The sequence below is a fragment of the Seriola aureovittata genome, chromosome 4 (assembly GCF_021018895.1).
Source record: "Seriola aureovittata isolate HTS-2021-v1 ecotype China chromosome 4, ASM2101889v1, whole genome shotgun sequence".
In the NCBI taxonomy this organism is placed as follows: domain Eukaryota; kingdom Metazoa; phylum Chordata; class Actinopteri; order Carangiformes; family Carangidae; genus Seriola; species Seriola aureovittata.
Window position 1 is genome coordinate 17,635,366 of NC_079367.1, and position 20,784 is coordinate 17,656,149.

At 41.7% G+C, this 20,784-nt stretch overlaps 3 protein-coding genes and 1 long non-coding RNA gene across 4 annotated transcripts; 2 read left to right on the forward strand and 2 right to left on the reverse strand.

Annotated features, from left to right (window-relative positions):
* Positions 1-1,287: 1,287 nt before the first annotated feature.
* six5 (SIX homeobox 5) lies at positions 1,288-9,524 on the forward strand. The gene is made up of 3 exons (XM_056374103.1): positions 1,288-3,008; positions 4,199-5,706; positions 6,430-9,524. The coding sequence occupies exons 1-3, from the start codon at positions 2,236-2,238 to the stop codon at positions 7,110-7,112; spliced, it is 2,964 nt and encodes a 987-aa protein (XP_056230078.1). The 5' UTR covers positions 1,288-2,235; the 3' UTR covers positions 7,113-9,524.
* Positions 7,001-12,428, reverse strand: LOC130167686 (uncharacterized). The gene is made up of 3 exons (XR_008827323.1): positions 11,530-12,428; positions 7,467-7,530; positions 7,001-7,134 (listed from the first exon to the last, which is right to left on the reverse strand). It is a non-coding gene; the product is annotated as an uncharacterized LOC130167686 (long non-coding RNA).
* six9 (SIX homeobox 9) lies at positions 9,909-12,596 on the forward strand. The gene is made up of 3 exons (XM_056374105.1): positions 9,909-10,331; positions 11,228-11,388; positions 12,422-12,596. Exons 1-3 carry the CDS (start codon positions 9,939-9,941, stop codon positions 12,594-12,596), a joined length of 729 nt encoding a protein of 242 aa, XP_056230080.1. The 5' UTR covers positions 9,909-9,938.
* A 141-nt stretch (positions 12,597-12,737) lies between these two features.
* Positions 12,738-19,618, reverse strand: qpctla (glutaminyl-peptide cyclotransferase-like a). The gene is made up of 7 exons (XM_056374104.1): positions 18,812-19,618; positions 16,612-16,758; positions 16,220-16,513; positions 15,636-15,797; positions 15,188-15,287; positions 14,983-15,099; positions 12,738-14,010 (listed from the first exon to the last, which is right to left on the reverse strand). The coding sequence occupies exons 1-7, from the start codon at positions 19,028-19,030 to the stop codon at positions 13,865-13,867; spliced, it is 1,185 nt and encodes a 394-aa protein (XP_056230079.1). The 5' UTR covers positions 19,031-19,618; the 3' UTR covers positions 12,738-13,864.
* Positions 19,619-20,784: the final 1,166 nt, after the last annotated feature.

Here is a 20,784-nt window from a genome sequence, read left to right on the forward strand (position 1 = left end):
TTTCCCTGAAAAGTTTTTTAATTTTTTTCCTGCAGCATGATAGAAAATCTCCCTGCAGGAAAACAAGCCTTAAATCACTGACATGCAGTGAACCAAGGTATTCCATGAATACATTAAAAAGAGTACAGCATGTGTAGTCGGAAAAAAACAAAGATCAGAAAAAGTAGGAAGCTACAACCAAAGACCAATCAGAGAAGAGCAGTGGAGTGCTGACAAAAGCCCACAGCCCCACAGTGAAGATTTACATTCCTATGGTTGTTGATGGAGATGCAGGTCTGCAAACCTGCCTGGCCTCATTTACACCTCATCTGCAGGTCATATATCTTATCATATCTTAAAGACCATACTAATTTCTGTGTGACTCACAGACAGTTTCTTATAAGGCTCAAAGGTTCAGGTTAAGTCCATACAAATGTAAGCTTTCAGTATTTATTTATGGTTTCATGTGTGAAACACAGAGACGTTGCCATGATGTACATCCATTGCAAAACTCCAAACATTACAGATGTCACAAATGCAAATTATACCTGCTGTATTAGTGTAAGCTTAATTGTGTGTATTTGTACAGTATTTGCATTGGGAAACCACCTCAGACACACCAAACCATGATATCTGGTTGGATGACAACTAGTCTTCCCTGGACAAACACAGACACACTGTCTTACAAAGGCCGTATTGATTACACAGTGTTATTCTTTGTGAGAAAACCATAAACTATTTCTAATGTCCTGCTTTTTAAAGAAAATTCTCCCAGGGATATTAACTTAAGACTAGGATATTATATGAAATTCAAACAGATTTTACAGTCTGAATTAACAGTTTAAGACACATTAATTCTCTTAACATGCTGTTGGATCCACAAGAGCTATCAGAGCAGACTTTCTGAACTGTATACATTTCAAGAATTAAGAAGTGCCATTAAAAAGGATTATAGTAATTCGTACCATAAACATCATAAATATTTTTGTCTATCTGTTATCAGTAGAATCCCTTAAGTGTATTAGAAAATGGATGGATGGATGGATGGATGAGATTACAATAAAGTAAATTCTCTGAAAGTCACTTTTATCTATAGAGCTGGGAATAGAATTAGTTAATTAATCAATCTGGTTTCAGCTCCTTAACATTTTTCACTCATTTCATTTTCAATTTATAAACTGAACAGTTTATTGATTAATCATGAAAATAATCATCATGGAGATGAAGCTGATAATGAAAGTACCTGTTAATTGTATACCTATACTCTGGTGTAACTACTTGCATATCGAGCACAAGGAACAGTGGCCAGATGTGGTCTGCAGAGGTGGAAAGTACTACAGCTGTTGTTACTAGTTACTTTGCAGATGAGGATTTTATATACAAAACATATCCATGTATAAATATGATGCATAATTTTAGATAAACAGTATATAAAGTAGCTATTATTAACGCCTCCACCAGCTGTAACATCAAAATGCTGCTAACAGTGTAATGCATCAGTAATAATCCAATAATAAATCTGACAGGGGCTATTCTGCCACATGATAAGTACTTGTATTCAGGGCTGCAATTAATGATTAATGATTATTATCATCTGCTAATTATTTTTTTAACTAATCGATGAATCATTTTGTCTGTAAAATGTCAGAGAAGCATTAAAAAAATCTAGTTATAATTTCCCAGAGCCCAGGAGGGTGTCTTCAAATTCCATGATTTATTCGACCAGCAGTCCAAAACCCAAAGATATTCAGTTCACTGTCACAAATGACGAAGAAAAACAACAAATCCTCACATTAAAGAAGCTGGAACCACAGGATGTTTGGTATTTTTGCTTGAAGTGTGACTGAAATGATGACAGAATATTTGATTTGAATATTTGATCTGTCAGCTCTTTGTTTAGGCAGGTACATTTTGCTGCAAAGAGGTGTAGTTTTACTTAAGTAAAATCATGACTGTGGGAGCTTTTCTTGTATTTTAACCTCAAAATATTGATTATTTTACTCAAATTAAATATCTCTATACTCTGCGTTAGTCAGATTTTTGTGAAATGTCATATTACTGCCATCGAGCAAGTTTTATTCAACAGCAGTGAAAAGCAGAAATAAAGAAATATGTCTAAATAATATGCTATTCGAACATATAAAGATTAGTGTAAGTACCTTTGACAAAGACACTGCAGGCCCCTATGAGGTCGGGAAAGGGGCGTGACAGCTGGTAGTTTGCAGGCACATTCATGGTTTGGTCGGCTGGCGGAGAATGGGAGCGAGCGCAGCGCTGCGGAGGGAGGGAGGGAGGGAGGGAGGAGGAGGAGGAACTACTGGTGGAAAAAAAGTTAAAGTAAAAATGGCTTCCTTGTCTTTGGAGTCTACAGAACAATCTGAGAATAGCCCAGAGGAGCCAACGGCAACGGAGGTCAAAGAAGAAAAAGATCCCGTCCAAGTTTCGGAACAATTACTCCAAAGTTTCCAAAAGTCGGCTCTGAGTTTTTCCACTGACCAAGTATCATGTCTCTGCGAGGCCCTTCTGCAGGCGGGCAATGTGGATCGCCTGTGGAGATTTCTCTCCACCATACCTCCTTCGTCCGAGCTGCTACGTGGCAACGAGACCCTGCTGAAGGCCCAGGCACTGGTGGCTTTCCACCGTGAAGAATTCAAGGAGCTTTACGCCATCCTGGAGAGTCACGACTTCCATCCGTCTAACCATGGGTTCCTGCAGGACCTGTACCTGAAAGCCCGCTACAAGGAGGCGGAGAGGTCCAGGGGCCGCAGCCTGGGCGCCGTGGACAAGTACCGGCTCAGGAAGAAGTTCCCCCTGCCCAAAACTATCTGGGACGGGGAGGAGACCGTGTACTGTTTCAAAGAGAAGTCACGAAATGCCCTGAAGGAGTGCTACAAGAGCAACAGGTACCCCACTCCGGACGAGAAGAAAAACCTGGCCAAAGTCACCGGACTGTCCCTCACACAGGTCAGCAACTGGTTCAAGAACCGCAGGCAGAGGGACAGGACCCCGTCCGGGACCCACAGCAAAAGGCAAGACCGCCAACACTGGAAACATTTCAATTATTGCATTTATCAAGTCGTTTAGATTCAGTTTTCATGAAATCTGTCATATTGTGGGCGACAGCTGCCTGGAAGCTTTCTTTTTTTTTTTTCTTAGAGCTACATGTTACTTTGTGTTGTGGAGGATCACACAGAAAAGTCAGTGAAACTGGCAGACCAAACCTGAATGGTAAACAAAGCCTGCAGGCCTAATCAGGGTAGCATTGAAGGACTATGTACACATTGAAACTTGAAGTAACAAAACTATCCAGAAAAAGCATTGCATTGAGTAATAAGATGGACTTTGGAGCTGACTTTTGACAGCAGTGAAGCCACTCAGGTCTGAGACCAAGAGCATGTTGCTTTGTTATGAAATGTGAGATCAAGGCGCCCACCATGGCTCAAGTTTCCTGAAAGCCTGCACTGCTGCATAGGGCCTGCAGAGCTGGGGTGACCCAGGTTAAGAGAAAGGAGCTGATACTATGGGAGGTGGGGGTGGTAAGAAATCACACAGACTGATATCTAAGAGCTTTACAGCGATTATTTCACCAAGCACGGGGGAGGGGGCAAATTGTGAGGAGATAAGAGAGAGAAAAAGTAGACTTATCTAATCAGGTTTGAGGGCTTGTGATAGTCTAGCAAAGGGTGGATCTGCATGAACGACCAGGATGCTTCACTTCCCAACAAACATTAACCAAGTATAGGCCATAAAGGAGTTTCTAGGAATCTGATCTGGCTTTGTCTTCCTACCAGCACAGACAGAGCTTTATAGTGATCCACTGCAGAATATGGTTGTTTTGTAGATAGGATGGTAAAGACAGTGAATGATTAAAAACAATGGTGAATGGCTAGTATCTTTGTCAGCACACTATTAGTTAAGCACTGAAATATCTACTCAACACACAGGTGGGCAAACTAGAAGAAAACTTTGACTGTTAATTTGACTCTAAACCTGCAAAAATGTTTCATTTCCAGTTTACTTTCCCCATTTGAAATAGATAATTTAATTGCTCTACCACCTAATGTCATTGTTATTAGGTGGCGATGTCGTCAAAGCATGAAAAGGATTAGAAAATGTGTTCAAGTTGAGCACAGATGAAAGGATTTATCCCAGTGCCTGGTACTCTAAAACCACACACATTTCCCTTTTATTTGGCTCATTTCTTTTTCCTCCATTTCAGTGAGTCTGATGGGAACCACAGCACTGATGATGAGGCCACCGCCATGGACGACACCCCCGACAAACCAGAGGAGGCTGCTGGCTCCACAACTTCCATCATCTCTCTCTCTGCAGTCCCCTGTAGCACAGGAGGCCAGCTCATCCTCAACGGGTCCAGTGGCTTCCTCACGGCCTCTCAGCCATTACTCCTCAATGGGAATTCCCTGATCTCCAGTACTGGTGCCGGTGTCATAATTAACGGGCTGAGCTTGGGCGATTGCCAGACAGTTACACTGAGTCCTGCTACAGCCAGCTCTCCTTTGATACTGAACGGGGCTCAGGTAATAACCAAATCTAGTATCAGTGTGCAGCAGCAGCCACAGCAGACAGTCTCTGTGGCAGAGCAGGTTTCAGCCATGGAGGCCAAGACAAGCAGTCTTCCAGCAGTTGTTCTTGGTACTAACAACACACCAGTCTCAAACCCTCCATCCATAATCTCTCTTCCTTTGCAAACCAAGACAGACAGTGGCAATGCAATGGATTACATCAGTATGCCTGAATCAGAGGGCAACAGCCAGACAGTATCTTCCTCTTCTTCATCTTTATCCCCCTCTTCACCAACTCTGTCCTCTCCAAACAGCCTCCCCTCGCTAGTCCTGACACAAAACACCCAGGAGTCCCTCACCCTCCCAGCCTCTATGTCATCTGCAGGCATGGTTATCTCCAGTTCTGCTGTTCCTCTCCCCAGTCAACAAGGGGAGTATGTTGTCTTTGCCACTGCTGGCTCCCAGTTAAATTCTCCTAGCTCTGTAGTTTCCTCCAGCAGTGCCACCCCTCAGGTCTTCTCTCTGCCCCAGGTTGTGCCTTCCATCCAGGGTATACCAGTATCCCAGCTGGTCCAGCACTCCTCAGGAGCCCAGATGTCCCAGTGCCCTCAGTTGGTCCCAGTATCGCCCCTCACCTCACCAGCTCCTCAGTTTCAAAGCCCCCAGACAGTGAACACAGGCGCCAGACTGGCGCAGCAGCAACAGGATGCTTCAACAACTCTGCCCGAAGGTGCCGCAACCATAGTCTCTATTTCACAGCTTAACAACAATCAGCTGCCACAGCGAATGGCACACCAACTGGGGGATCAAACCACAAACTCCTCACCAAGCAAAATCCAGGCTCCGCAGGTTATTTCCATCTCTTCCCCAACACAAGTAGTTCCAGTCCCCCAGGCCAAAGGCACCACACCAACACAGTTAGTCCCACTCTCCATGCCTCAGCTGGTCCCAGTGTCTTCCATCCAAACGTCCTCCACCATCTCTTTCCCCCAAGTGGTACCTGCCAGTCCATCTCTCTCCATCCCCTCTGCTGGAGTGCCCTTACAGATTCTGACTTCAGCTCCTACGGCTGGAGCGGTTGCACAGGGTCCTCTCAGGATAAACCAGCTGAGGCCCATTCAGAGCGTGGGTCCCCCAACCAGCATGGCCCCTGGTGTGCAACTCCTCAACTCTGGGATCATTCAGCTGCCCTCTGCTCCTCCAGGTAAACTGAATTTATTAGATATTTGCAAATGTAGCAAGCAGAGCTGAAACGATTAGTAGACTGACAGAATATTAACCAGCAATTGATTAAGTGTTTTCATCATTTTTCAAGCAAAACTACTCCAGCCTCTCATGTGTCTGAAATTTGATCTAAAAAATCTGCATATATTCAGTTTACTATCATATAAGACAAAGAAATGCAGAAAACACTCACAGCTGACAAGAGAATATTTGGCATTTAAATGCAATGGCAAAAAAATGAACAATATCAAAATAGTCAATTAATTTTCTGTTATCTGATCAGTCAACTAATTGTTTCAGCTGTATCATTTTCTATGAATATTTGTCAGTTTTGTTTATAAAATATTATTTTATCCATAACATGTAACACACCAAGGAAACATGTTCTTATGCGAAACAATAGAGCATCAGTAACTATAGAAACTCAAGGAAAAGAACGGATTGTAATGCACACTGCATCCATTTTTCAAACTAATAATAAATAACCTGATTGATGATTTTTTCTTACAGAAAATGTTAATTGTGGAAAATACATGTCAATATAAGTATTGGTCTGTAAATGAATTTGCTGCCTGTGAGTATACGTAGTAAAGAGCTGTATCGGTGCTGATAAAGTTGCTACATCTCATAGTGTTGTGCCTTTTGTTTGAATGTTGGTGCACAATCTTGATTGCTGTCAATTTATCATTTGTCACCACTGTAGGTAACCTTCTCCTTGGTGGAAGCCCCTACCTGAGTGTCCAGCAAGGCAAGCTGATTCTGACCATCCCAGCAGGCATTCAACTCACCAGTTTGCCCCTGAAACCGGTCCCAGAGACTTCATCCATCCCTGCTAATGGCTTGAGCTCCGTTCTCACTCCCTCCATTCCTCCCGTGGCCTCCCACCCTTCAACCACCTCAGGCCCAACCCCCAGTGGTCTCACATCATCTCCTCTGAACTTCATCAACTCGTCTCCACCATACTGTGCTCCAGAGACTGGGGCTACAACAAGCCAGACATCTGCCATCCCCTCCCCTCATACGCTGGACCATTCGGTCATCCCCACAACGCCAAACACTCTCACCCCAGAGAGCATGCTCACCCTCAGTCCCATGTATAGTGGAGTCACACCCAACACCCAATTGTCCCAACCAGCATGGAGCCCTGTGTCCCTCTCCACTTCAGCCAGTCTAACTCTGTTTGATGTCCGCGGCAAGGGGGACCTACCTGTAGACCCGGCTTTGTTAGGCCTCCCTGGAGGAGAGTCGCTGCTTCTGGGAAGCTCCTCTCTGGAGCAGGATGTGGAAGCCAGCTCACCACTGGGGAATCCAGAGGACATGGATGGGGACTCCAAGATTCTTACTCAGCTCCAGTCTGTCCCTGTGGATGATGAGCTGGGCTTGTAGTCCCTATGTAGCAACTCCATGCCTTGAAAAACAAAAATGATAAAACAAACAGTAGGTTTTTTTTTTTTTTAATTGATCTGAAAGATTTTATTCCATATTGTCATCCCTCAAAGACTTAAATGTCTTTTCCAACATGCTGAGGTTCTAATCATGTACAATGATGCTCTCTCAGTAGGGCCTGAGCTGGCACTTTTGATACAAACCCCCTGCAGCTCTATTTCACATGGATGGGCAGGGTTAAATGGGATGTTCACCTGCTGGTTCAAGATCAGACTATTTCTGTTTTTGGCTGAGAATTTTACGTTCCAGAGGTTTTTTTTTTTTTTTTTTTACTAAAATCCATATGTGCCTTACCTGTTTTATTATATCCAGACAAAAGAACTAACACAGATTAGTCTGCTTGGCCCAGTTCCAGGACCTGGTGTAAAAAAAAAAAAAAAAAAAAACTATATTATACAAGGTGTCATGGTTTTGCCAAGTCTCTCAGATTGTCTTTGCAGTGTTGTGAACTGCAGGCCAGGCTCAGCTGTCCTTAGAAGAAGATGCCTAAGGTTTTTGCTGGCAGTAGAAGCAGTTTGTTGAGGATCCACCACAATAACTATACACCGGACTATCTGGCTAATGGACAAATCTTGAAATATTTGCCTGCCTCTCCAGAACTTCAGAGATTTAGGAGTTTGGTTTGGTTGTTTTTCACAGCCTGAACATATTGTTCAACTAACACTCCAGGAACATAGTGAGGATTATATTCCTCTCAAACAGAAGTGAGTTGAGGCGGTTGAGCTTTATGTGAATCAGCTGAAATTAGTTTGCCTTCACTATTATTACATCTTAGCTTCGAGGGCAATACAGTGTTTTATTACTACACATTACTGAAGTCTGGGTTAAACATGCAGCCTACTTCCATCTTATCAGAAAACTGTTTTAAATTAGTTTCTGCAGTTTTCTAGTGAGAATGCTGCCCCACATCAGTAAAAAGATACCACAGGAAATAAAAGGGTTTATACTCTATGCAATGCATGTTTAGTACTTTATAGGACACTAAGTAGCACAATGGCTGACTCAAAAAGCCAGTGCACTTGGGAGATGAAAAAGGAGCTTTGAAATACTGAGCTTTTAAATGAAGCATGACAGTGCGTTACACTAAAACGTTTGCTGTGATCCCACTAAGTGACATTTGTTGTCAAATGCATCTGAAATCTCTGTCCGTTGATATTGTTAAGTGCCTTATTTTAAAGCTTACAGGTCTGATGTTTTTGAAAAAATGTTTTGAGGTTTTACAAACACCAACATTTCTGTATCTGTTTGATCTCCAGTGAAACATAATGTGACAGTTTTGGTTGCGCAGTCAAAGCTCTATCTCCTCTTTTTGTATATTTTGCACATTTCATTCACACAATGTTTACGCTGCGCTGCCATGTTGTTATGACAGTGGTACGACTCATATTTCTTAATTGGACTGTAATAATCCCCACTTGAAAGAACAGCTGAAGAGGTAAATCAGAAAACAGAATACTGATTTCCTGATAAAATCTGTTGTAAATTGATGGAATAGCTCCTTCAATTTAAACCTATAATACTTGTCATTGTATGAGCTTTCTACTGTCATAACACAGGTAGCGGTCAAATCTTTGACCAATTATGGTACACAAAAATATACTTCAGTATCGCATCTAGTTACAATAATGGCCTATGTGGTTTTTTTTCTTAGTATGTTTGTTGTTTGTCTCTTTTGTACATTTAATCTATTTAAAGCATGTATCAATCAGTTTTTAGTTTAACTGAAAGAAAATGAATCCTTGGGCGGGGGGGGGCTGATAGGAAATGATATTCATTTTCACTTGGAAGGTCACATTGTTGTGCAAACTGAGGTTTTACAATCTCAGACTACAGGTATTAAATCGATCATTAGGTCATTAATACTCATTTTTAAATAGGTCACCCCCATAGTAATAAATTTTAAGGTAATTTGTTCCCAGTGTTCTTTGGGTAGATAATGAAATAGCTTGGACAAATCAATTTTAGTCTGAATTTTACTGAACTTTTAAATTAGTTAAGGGTAAAGGGAAATGTGCTCTTTATATATGTAAAATATGGTAGCTTGTGTTTTGTTTATATGAGCCATTTCTTACCAAAGTTTGTTGACATCAAAGCCTGTGAGGGCTTATGCACATTTTTAGTTCTGTTTGTTTGTAGTGTGGGATTTGTTTTTTACTCTCCTTCCTGACACATAATGTATATGACTCCAGATTTAACCAAAGATATTGTATTTTGATCGACTTTTTTTGATAGTTCTGAAAGGGATCATTTGTGTCTGTCATTCAAGGGTCTTGTTTTCTCATTTTTGTATTCAAATGCATTCTATTTTTTTATATTATATGATATTGTAATAAACTACATTTACAAACTGGTTATGTGTTTGTTATGAGTGTGAATTACTGCAAGCAGTAAAACTATTTGTCAGAGGAGTTTGCTTATAATTTGGCAAGAAAATTTTATTCAAATGCATTTTCTTCCTGCACAGTGAAACCGTCGGGCTCTCTTTCTCACTGGGTGAATGCCAGTATAGCAAAGGTCCAAAATGTGTGTGAGGGTGTGTACGCATGTGTTTGTACAAGAGAGAGAGGGATGTATGGGTGTTGTTATAACCCTGATGGTCTCAGGTTACCTATGATTTGATTCTGCCAGGGCATGATGATGAGTAATGGTAAACACACATGCAAGCCACAGAGGCTTCAGCTCTCTTCACTTTTAACTTGATATTAAGAGAGGTTGTTAGAAGATATCCTCACACAGACTTTGGGCTGCCATCCAGTTTCCACAGCAATGATCTTCACAGCAGAGCAGGTGGCTTGTGTCTGCGAGGTCCTACTGCAGAGCGGCTGCATGGATCATCTTGCTGGCTTTCTCCGGACTCTACCTGCTCCTTCCTTCTCCTCCTCCCCATGCCCTGGGGAGCTGGAGAGTGTGCTGAAGGCTAAAGCCGCAGTGGCCTTTCACCAGGGGCACTTCTTCGACCTCTACACCCTGCTGGAGGGCTTCCCCTTCTCCCCACGCAGCCACCCGCTGCTACAGCAGCTTTGGCTCCAAGCCCACTACATAGAGGCTGAGAGGCAGAGGGGCCAACCCCTGGGAGCTGTGGGGAAGTATCGTGTGAGACGAAGGTTTCCTCTACCACACACCATCTGGGACGGAGAGGAGACTAACTACTGCTTCAAGGTAGACACAACTTATATTATCCCTTCTGCCTTCTGGTATGCACTACATTGTACAAGACAGTTAGGCGTCTATACAACTTTTGAATTTTGATTAGTTGTGAAAGAGGCAGACTGGAAAGACCTGCATTATAAAGTAACTGTTTACATTTACTCAAGTAGGGTACACACTGCAAGCACACTTTTGCAGCACTTATATTTTTTAAAAAAGTATTTTATGTTACTTTATACTTAACTGTATTTCAGTGGAGAATCTTTTACTCTTTACTATTTGTCTGACATTTCTAATTAGGGTAAAATGAGTTACTTTGCGGTTCAGACTACGGGAAAAACATATGATCCATCTCTAAGAGGTTAGTTGTAGATTAAGGTTTACATCAAGTACAATACAGGACTTTTACTTGTAATGGCACTTTTTCTCACTTCACTATCACTATTCTTAATTTAGTTAAGCATCTGATTTTCCACCACTGAGGAAGTTACAATGGTGGAAACAATCAAGTGTTTACACTTGCTTGAAGGGCTTTGACCAGGTTACAACATAACAACTCATCATGAATAAATATTGAATGGCAACACCTACTTTACACATAGGCAGCCTACTTTCAAAGGGTATTTCAGTTTTTTTAGTGATAGCTTACATACACTTACATCTGAATGTGTCTACTGGGCACAGACCCAGGGACCCAAGGTGCAACTACAAAGATACATAAAACAACCACAAAGAGATACAAAATGGCTACACAAAGAAGAAAAATGGCCACACACACACACACAAAAACAAAAAAACAAATCAATCACAAATCGATTATAAAGAGACAAAATAACCAAGTGACTGAGACAAAATATTTGTGACGTAATAACCTTCAGATTTCACTTGATTAATTTGCTTTTTAAAAGGAAAAATCACGGATTATCCTCCGGGAGTGGTACCGTCACAGTCAGTATCCCTCCACCCGGGAGAAGCGGGAGCTCTCAGCGGCCACCGGCCTGACAACCACACAGGTCAGCAACTGGTTCAAGAACCGCAGGCAGAGGGACCGAACCACCGACGTTACCGGGTCAGTGACGGGGTCCGAACTGTCTCGTGTTAATGATTGAATGCTGTCCTTTGTAATAGCAAGTTATTTAGAGAATATTTAGAGTTGACATGACTGAACAGCAGGTAAACGTAATGAGGTAGGTAGTTTATGTGGACTCACCGCAACCTGAAGACACGAACTAATCCTTGCCGTTTGAAGACAGTCTCGAGCCACAAACAAAATGTGCAGTTTAATCAATACTAATTAAAACCACGTGCCTAAAAACGTCACAGCTCGAATTTACATAAAATTGACCAGGAGTCGATAAAGTCCACCACGTTTTGGGGAATGAAAAGCATTGCCATGTATAGTGTGCATCAGAAGGGAACCAACAACAGACTTTAGCCCCGGGGACCCTCAGGGGGTTGATCAAGCCACTGTTTAGGGGAAAGTTACAATTTCTTCATTGGAGACCCAATGGAGATAAAGAGCAATAACTGTCAGCAAAATTATATTACGCACAGCACAGTTATTTATTCATCCATTTATTGTGCCATTGTTCTGTGGTTCTCCTATTTGAGAACACAGCAGGTGGTGGAAGTATTATGGTTTTGGTGTCTTTACACCACCTGAACATCTGTAAAGCACATACAAGAGAACCGTGTTTCCAGTTCAGTCTGATCTTACAGCAATCTAAACTTTACACGTACAAAATGAGAGGAAGTTTCTGTTGCACATACATACACCTGAAACTACTGCAGTCAGATACAACAGTCCTGTTCAGTTTTTACCGAAATTGAGAGGTGTTGATTCAGTTTTTGGAGAATGCACTTTGTTGTGCTGCTGAACTGCATTACATTACACTGAGAGCTGTTTCTGTTCAACTTAGTTTCAGCTAGGTGTACCTAATGAACTGCCAACATAGTACACATTGGTAGCCTGTTGTTTTATTCCGTTTTTACATATAACAGCACCCTCTTGTGGTTAAATTAGGGACCTGATGTAATGTTTAACAGTGTGTTGTGAAATATATTAAAATGTTGTTTTCTCCCACTATTTTTATGTTATTCAGCTCTACCTTCAGTTTCCAAACAGCTGGTTCTGGAGGACCCTCAGGAGAAGTCTACCTCTCCTCTGACAATGACCCGTCACCTCCAGGCAGCCCACATCCCCAACACTACAGACCTCCTCCACCCCTCTGTCACCCACCACCTCCTCTACATCATATGTGTGAAGGCCTCATCTAAATCAGCCCTTCAGATGTCTAATTTGCTACTTCTCTTACTTGGTTGTTTGTTTTTGACAAGTATATTACATTACAATACACTATAGTACAATACATTGTTTTGCTCCTTCTTGAATTTAAAGCCTGGTTTCTCAGTAAAACAAACATTTTGCAAGTAGTTTTATTACCAAAACATGACTCAGCAGACATTGTACCTTGACTTAAACACAGAACACAATATAAGACAGACTTTAAAAGTAAGCGACATATGGCTGGATTTAAATTCAACATACCAGTTCACAGATGTGCTGCAAAGCCCTGCGGAGGATCGACACACATTGGAAAGTCTCTCACTCATCCTTACACACTATGTTCCCACATGGTATCAAGACATTTATAACAATCATGTTCTTCAGCTGGTTAAAGGAAAGATGAGACTAAGCTGGTAAAATGTTCGTCAGCATTTTAGTGTTTTTGACTTCCCAAAGGTGCATCAACATCTGAGACAAACTGAATAAACCATTTAAACTTTATTGCTGACTTTTCCCTACACCTTGGTGTAAAATCACATTCATTGGCCTTTCGCTCTAATATCATTACACAGACACAAACTGTGCGGTACAGCCACATAATATAGCTAGCCATTAATAATAGCAGGTTGTAAGGCCAAGAGGAGCTTCACTCATGTGAAGATAAAATGAAGATTATTCACAGAAATGACCTAGCTGTCACCATTTTCACTGTACGAACAGTGTTCACAGCAGCTCAGAGAGCTCAACTGATTGTGAAGTCTGTCTTTAAAAAGTCAGTAGTGCATCTCAATCATATTAATGGGGTTAATAATAGTAATCAATGATTAATAATATGGATAAGGCTAAGATTTTGTTTTAACAGGAATTAAGCTAAAGTATTAATTTAGAGGGCTTTTGAAATCAAACACATTTCCCAGGTTCCCCTCAGGTACCATGCTCATTAGCCATTACAATAATATTTTAATTAAGACTCTGTATCCACTTCACATTCCCAGACAGTTGGAGAAGGGCCTCCAACTCATTCATTAAATGAAAACAAGGAAACCGGACCAGCAGGGACAAGTCTTTGGTAAAGTTCAGCTGGTATCCCAGTTCCATTTAGTTCATTTCATCGGGGTCTCCTCTTGTGCACCTGGTCCTTTATTCGTAACCAGTGAGATAAACAGCACTAGTAATCCAGAACAGGGTAACAGTGAGCAGAGGGTTTCAGGTGACAGCTGTGTGGACCTTCACCTCTAACATCTGTTAATGTTTGTGTTCAGAAGCCCAGGTATTCAGCCAGAAACACAGCCATGATCTTGGTCAGGTTCTCTACAGTGGGACGGTGCATGTTCTCCTCTGTGTCGTCCAGCGTATGCCAGAACTGCGGGAAGGGAGTGGCAATGACATGTAGCACAGGGACACCTATATGGACGGATGGAGAGGAAAGAGGAAAGTAGTGATGCTGACTGACAGCATGTGTAATATACTTAGAACATACTGTATATATCCCAAAAAACGTTTTAGTTTTTAGACTCCGGGAACCTATTTTCTCAATTTGTTCGTCAATCAGGAAAGTGGAGAAGAAAATGAATCTACAGCTCCTCTGATAATTAACTAATTGTTTTCATAATTTTTAAAGTAAATATGCTAAGCATTTGTGGTTCCACCTTCTTAAACATCATGATTTGATGATTTATACATGAAGGAAGGTAGACTGAATTAGGGCTGAAGCTAACGATTATTTTCAATGTTGAGTAGTCTGCCAATTATTTTCTCGATTTCTCAATAAGTCGTTAATTGTAAAAAAAAAAAATGCCATTAAATTTCTCCAAGCACACTGTGATGTCTCTGTCTCTATATGTGTTTTGTCTCACCAACAGCCTAAGCTCCCTTCAGTGAACTTTAGGCCAGAGAAGGGTAGTGGTGTGGGAAAACTGAAGAGGCTGAACAGAGCAGCATTCTGGACTAGCTGCAGAGGTCTGGTGGCAGACGCTGCATTGGTCCAAACAGACAATGACAAATGCCTGGATGAGCACCTGGGCTGCCACCCTGTTGAGGAGGGTGAGCATGCTCTACAGGCGCAGGCTACTGGACTGATCGTGTCCAGGTTTCTATCCAGATGTAGCGCAAATCTCAATTTCAATAAAATCCGATCTAATAAAATGGGACTGAATCAGCTGAAAAGGAGGGCGCCAGTCAAACTTTGCTCCACAATGCTCCACAAACTCCAACCCCATATCGCTCCTCACAGATCTGCTGTTTACATTTTGCTTTTCTCAATACACCAGCCTTCACACCTTAGCCAGGCATAAACACTTTATTTGTGATATTTTAAGCTTTAAAATGTACATTAAAAACACGTGAGAGAGAAACCCACCTGGTGTTATCACTCACCTTTGTGAAGGAAGGGGATGTGGTCGTCCTGGACAGGTCCAAGATACACATCCTTCCTAAAGTACGTCTGCTCAGAGGGGTGAGATGTCAAGAGGCCCTGTCGATGGAGTCTCTTCTCTGAGAGAGAGGGGGGTGAAGGCAGAGTGAGAGAATACAACAGCGAGGGATTTTAAATATTCACAATAAAGCCACAGCCAGTACCTACCTGCAGCAATCAGACGATCAAACCAGCGTGCCGTGTTATCAAAGTGATTGGCAATCAGTGGGTCAGGACCGCCGAGCAGGTCCAGCAGCACAAAAAGGTCCTAGGGCGAGATTTGAAAGTCAAAAGACAGCAGTCAGTAGTTGGAAATTGGTAGTGAATATTGAATTTCCTTTTAATCATAGTACATTACATGTTGCTGAGATGTAAAGAAAAAACATAATACACAGAAACAGTTGTGTAAAGTTACATGACTGCATGAGAGACAAAGCAGTAACTAGATTTTTAGCCATTAAACATGACTGAGCTCCAGCTATTGAGCTTAAAATGGGCAGTGTGTTTCTGCTAAATTCAGCCTGATCATACATAATTTAGCATGTGTCTGCATCAGGGTGTGAGGAACGATCATGGAGGACGTGTATTTCTGTACAGAGCAACACAGTTTCCTCACCACAGCCTGGAGCACGGTGGTGTGTGAGGAGCCTGCGGGGTGAGGCGTGTTGGCCATCCGCTCAGCCAGGTGGCGAGAGCCGTACAGCGAGTCTGTGGCCGTCCACTCTTCAAACGACTCCTCACCGTCAAAAAACACGAGCTGAAGGGAGACTGGAAGTTTCTATACAGGAAAGAAGCAAATTATCATTAAAATGCAATTTACAAAAAGCAAGCAACTGAGGCCAGTTTCTCTTTCTGCAGTGTTGTCGCAGTGTGTGTAGGCAAGTATGTGTGTATTCCTACAGTAACTACATAAAGCACAGCCTCTGGAGAGACACTGCTATATAGAGATGACATCTGCATTCAATACAGGGGCCTAGAGTCAGCATTTTTTATCCTATACTGCAGCCTCGAGGCAAAGGGACAAAATGAGGGTCTAAGGGGAAAAAAAGAAGAAAGAAAATACTCGTCAGCAGCTCAGATCTTTACTCTTTGTTATGGGAGGGCGCACAGGAAAGGATCAAACAAATGGGAAACTAATCTGTCAGCATCCAACTGCCAAGATGACAGCACACACGTGTGAAAACACATCTGAACACACACCTGCTGTTTGAATGATCTAAGCTGGGCATCCAGAGAAGTGGCGAGCTCCAGGATCATAGCACAGGGCACCGCCGAGTCACTGGCCCCGAGAAACACCTTCTCTGGCGCCTGGGGGTCGGGAGGCAGGACCTTGGAGTCATAGTGGCAGGCCAGGAGCAGCCTCCGAGGGGCTGAAGGGTCCAGAGTGGCAACGATGTTAGTGAAGGTGACCGGGCCTCGAGGGGTTGGAGACTTGAAGGAGTCTGGGTCTATGGACCAGCCAGCAGACAGCGAGGACAGGGTGGAGGTGATGTGCTGAAGTGGAGCAAGTAGAGGTCGGATTAAAGATGAGGGAAAGAAACAAAGAGAGTGAATGTGCATCAAAGAGGAACCTATTCAAGTTTTAGACACACCTGCTGTACGGCCAGGCTGCCCTGTGTCCCCGGGAGCCTCTCTATCAGGATGGGCCTCAGGTGAGTCTCCCACAGACGAGTCCCGTCCACCTGAGAGGCCAGACGGCGGAGTTGAGCTGGAGAGCACTTACTGGGTTTGTGGGATAACTGCAGAAGAGATAACAGGATCAATGATGAAAAAGCTGATGTGGGAAGAGGAAAAGCATGTGCTGTGAATAAAGAAAAGGGCAGGACGTGAAGTAACAGCACTGAAAATGAAACGTAAGGGTTTGTCCTCTTCTCAGGTTTTTATGGTGCAGAACTGCTTGACTTCTCCTCTGATCCTTATTCTACATATACTGTATATTTGGTCCTTACTTACGTAATGTTGTCATTCTGTTACTCCATAATATAATTGGTATATCTATACTCTGTTTACACCCCAAGGTTTCTCCTTTTTGTCCCTGTTTAAGGTTTTATTTTGTAGAGTTCATGCTTATCTCAACTGAGGACTGATATCCTGTGTGAGTCATTTAATCGAAATGTTGGTTGACAGAAAAAATTGGCTTCTGTTTTGATGCTTGATTAATTATTGGAATCATTTCTCAAGCAAAAAAGCCAATAACTCCAGGTCCCACCTTGTCAAACTTCAAGATCTTCATATGATACTTTTTTTTTGTGCAATAATAAACTTTACGTCTTTCACTTTTGGACTGTTGGTTCATGTTGGACATGTAGTTCAAGAGACTGGGAAGCTGTGATGGACACTGTTCGATATTTTCTGAAATTTTTATAGACAAAATTATTAATTGAGAAAATAATCAGAAGATCAATCAATTTTCATAACACGGCTGTGTGGTTGCAGCTCCTGTCCTGGTGATTATAAATTAAAAGTAAAGAAGAGCAGTCGTGGGACTGATGAACAACATCAAAACCAAGTGAAGTGAGACGCGTGATCAGCGGGAAGTGACACACCTGGGCAGCTACAGTGACTTTAAGTTGCTGAATGAATATTGTCCCTTCTGTCTCTCTTGATACTGCGACACATCCAAAATACAGAACAAACAGGAGAGTAATGGTACTACGTAGGGCTACGAATAGCGGTTATTTTCACTATTGAGTAATTTTTCAATAAATGTTTTAGAGATATCATTTAGACTAGAAAATTTCAGGAAATGGTGAAAAATGTCACAGACTTCAGCCCAGACTGATATATTAACATTGTTTATTTTATCCAACCAACCCGAATACACCCTGATAGAATTTATGCTAATATAAAACCAAGACAAGCAGCATTATGCTCACACTGGAGAAGCTGGGCAGTGACTGGCTTGCTACAACGATTCATTTTCTGTGGACTTAGTAATAAATTATTCAACTGATGGTTACAGCACTAAACAGTAGAGGGAGGAAAAGAACTGTTGAGGAAAATAACAACTATTACACTCAATCTAAATCTAAAAATCACTTATTAAAACTACTTTTTTATCAATTAACATATGCATTTTTGTATGTATGTACATATGTATTTCATGCTTGACATCTTATGTATCATAAAATGCACATTTTAGATTTGTGTCTTCTGTTTTACTGGTTTCTGCCTTGTTGATATTAATTCTGTATCCTTTTTTTGTCATTTTGATTTAGAGAACTTTGGCTGGTGGTTTTCATGAATAAAAATAAATAAACTGTATTATTCTGAATAGACAATCATTGAGTCAAAACTTATAGTTCAGCTATGTCACCACTAACACCTGTTGTATCTGGTCAATGAGAGCAATTACCTTGAGGTAAAGTCAAGTAAACTTCTACAATCAAAATGTTACTTAAGTAAAATTGCACAAGAATTAACAGCAAATTGTGCTTTAAGTACTTATTATGCAGAATCACATTATTCAACTGGAATATTACAGATGCATATATATATATATATATATATATGTGTGTGTGTGTGTGTGTGTGTGTGTGTGTGTGTGTACATATTTCACATTGTAGCTGGTTAAAGTAAATTTAACAGTAGTACAATAAAATAAATGCAGTAAAGTAAAAAGCAGTGTAGTGGAGTAGATGCATAGAGTAACAGAACATAGAAATACTCAAGTCAACTAAGTGCAGTATTTGATTACATGTACCTTCCACCACTGAATCTGGTTATTGTGAAACGTCACATAAAAGGCAAGACAACACAACACCTTGTTTATTTTTCAGTCATAACTCTTACCCTGTCTTTGGTCAGATCCGCGGTGCGCAGGCGGTTCACGTATCCACTGGTTGTGTCGTTGGACAAGTAGACTCCCAGCACCACCGCTAGCACCAGAAACCCGAGGAGACAGAACAGCAGTACCCGGGCCCGGGGCATCCGAACCCGGTCACAGCTGGGGAAAGAGCCGCTGCCGTTGCTCTGCTGCAGAGGCTTGTACCGTCGACTGGACCTGGACATGACTGGAGATGCAGTGTCTTTTTACCGGGACTCAGTGAGTCCTTAGGGCGACGTGTGGAAACTGCCCAACGCAGGAGGGAAACTCACACAGGAAGTCGAGGGGAGGCTAAACTAAGCAGAGTCGGGGGAAACAGTCTGTGTTTGCAACAGTCCCGTCTCAACATAATGATTCATCCTTCGCTTTTAGTCTGTTTTTTAAGGTCCCAGTCTCCCAGCAGCCCACTCCTCAGTAGACATGACTGACTTAAGTGCTTCTTTGATCCAGTTAATCCAGGATACACAGAAACATTCATTCTGTGGGTTTCTCTGGCTCCTGCTGTTCATGGAGCAGCAGCTCTTCACTTTGCCTTACACTCATTTTATATCCAGTAACAGCAGCTAATGGGAAAACTGCATCAAAGCGACCAAGCTGCAAACGTGTATAACTCTTGTGGTGCAGACCTCCGTGTAAAACATGTGCAGATGTTACGCCTTCACATTATAGGACAGTTTAGTATAATCTCTGATCAAATGGCGAAACTTCTACTGTGTTTTTAATTGTGGTTGAAAAAAAAGCTTTGTACTGCAATAACGCCACCTATTGAATTGGAGTAAAAACTACAGTCATATATATAAAAAAAATGATTTTTTTGTTTTGTTTTGTTTGTTTTGATTTATTATTAAACAGCTACATCTGTTAATCAGCTATTTGATGCTTTTATCGGTGACACATGATAGTAAACTGAATATATCTGGTATCTAAATACACGTGTCTCCTCAGCAGTCTGTCAGAACAGAAGAAGCTTCTTGGATGAAACGTCTTCAGTCCAGCTGCCCTCGATCTAACCCTTCTTCAATAATATACTATGTCTCTATAAACTTGTTTCTTAAACTTCCCTTCCCTTTACACACCCATGCACATCATTGCATCATTCTCCTCTCTGTTCCCTGGCTTTAGTTTGTAGGAATAAGTATTTGTTTTGATGCTTTTCCTGAGAGAGTACTTGTAATAATGGATGCAGTTCAGAAAAAAAAAAAAAAACATAAGTATGGTTTATTTGAAAATAATGTAATCTTGCATCAGAACAAAACTTCTTATAATGGCGGGTTGCAACCGGGTGGAGTATTATCGCCACCCACTGTAGTGTTACAGAATTAACATTTCCCTGTTGGCAGCCCTGTGTCATGTGAAGACATGTCTCAAGAGTGAAAAGAGCTGTTTGTCAGGATTATATGTTCAATCCCTTTTGATCTTCGTTAACTGTCTTTCAGGACAGACAAGGACAACACGACATCGCAGTTTCTGCTTGGATTCTTTCCAATGTGGCGTGGAGATCAATTTAATTCAGTCCTGATCAGATACTTGTGAAACTTCTTGGCTATGATTCCCCACTCCTGATTCTTGCTGGATTTGATGAAACCTTTAAGATCTCCACCCCATAACCTCTGCCTTTACATCTTAATTTTGCTCCAAGTTAAATATTTGGCTCTTGCTTTACTTATTTTATTACCAACTCTACTGAGTTAACTGTAAAATGTTTTCTTTGCAGGTCGATGTACTTATTTAATTCCCTACATGAGCTAGTGCTCACTAAAACTGCACATCCTATCCTAATATTTACATGACCTACTTCTCTGTCCCGCCACATTTGAAGAACAGATGCGGAAGCTGACAGTCTATTATTACATTCTAAACTCCTCTGATTGGTCCTCGGACATGAAGTCCCGTGTACTCTTGCCTCTGATTGGTCAAACAGCATATCGCTCTCTGCTGA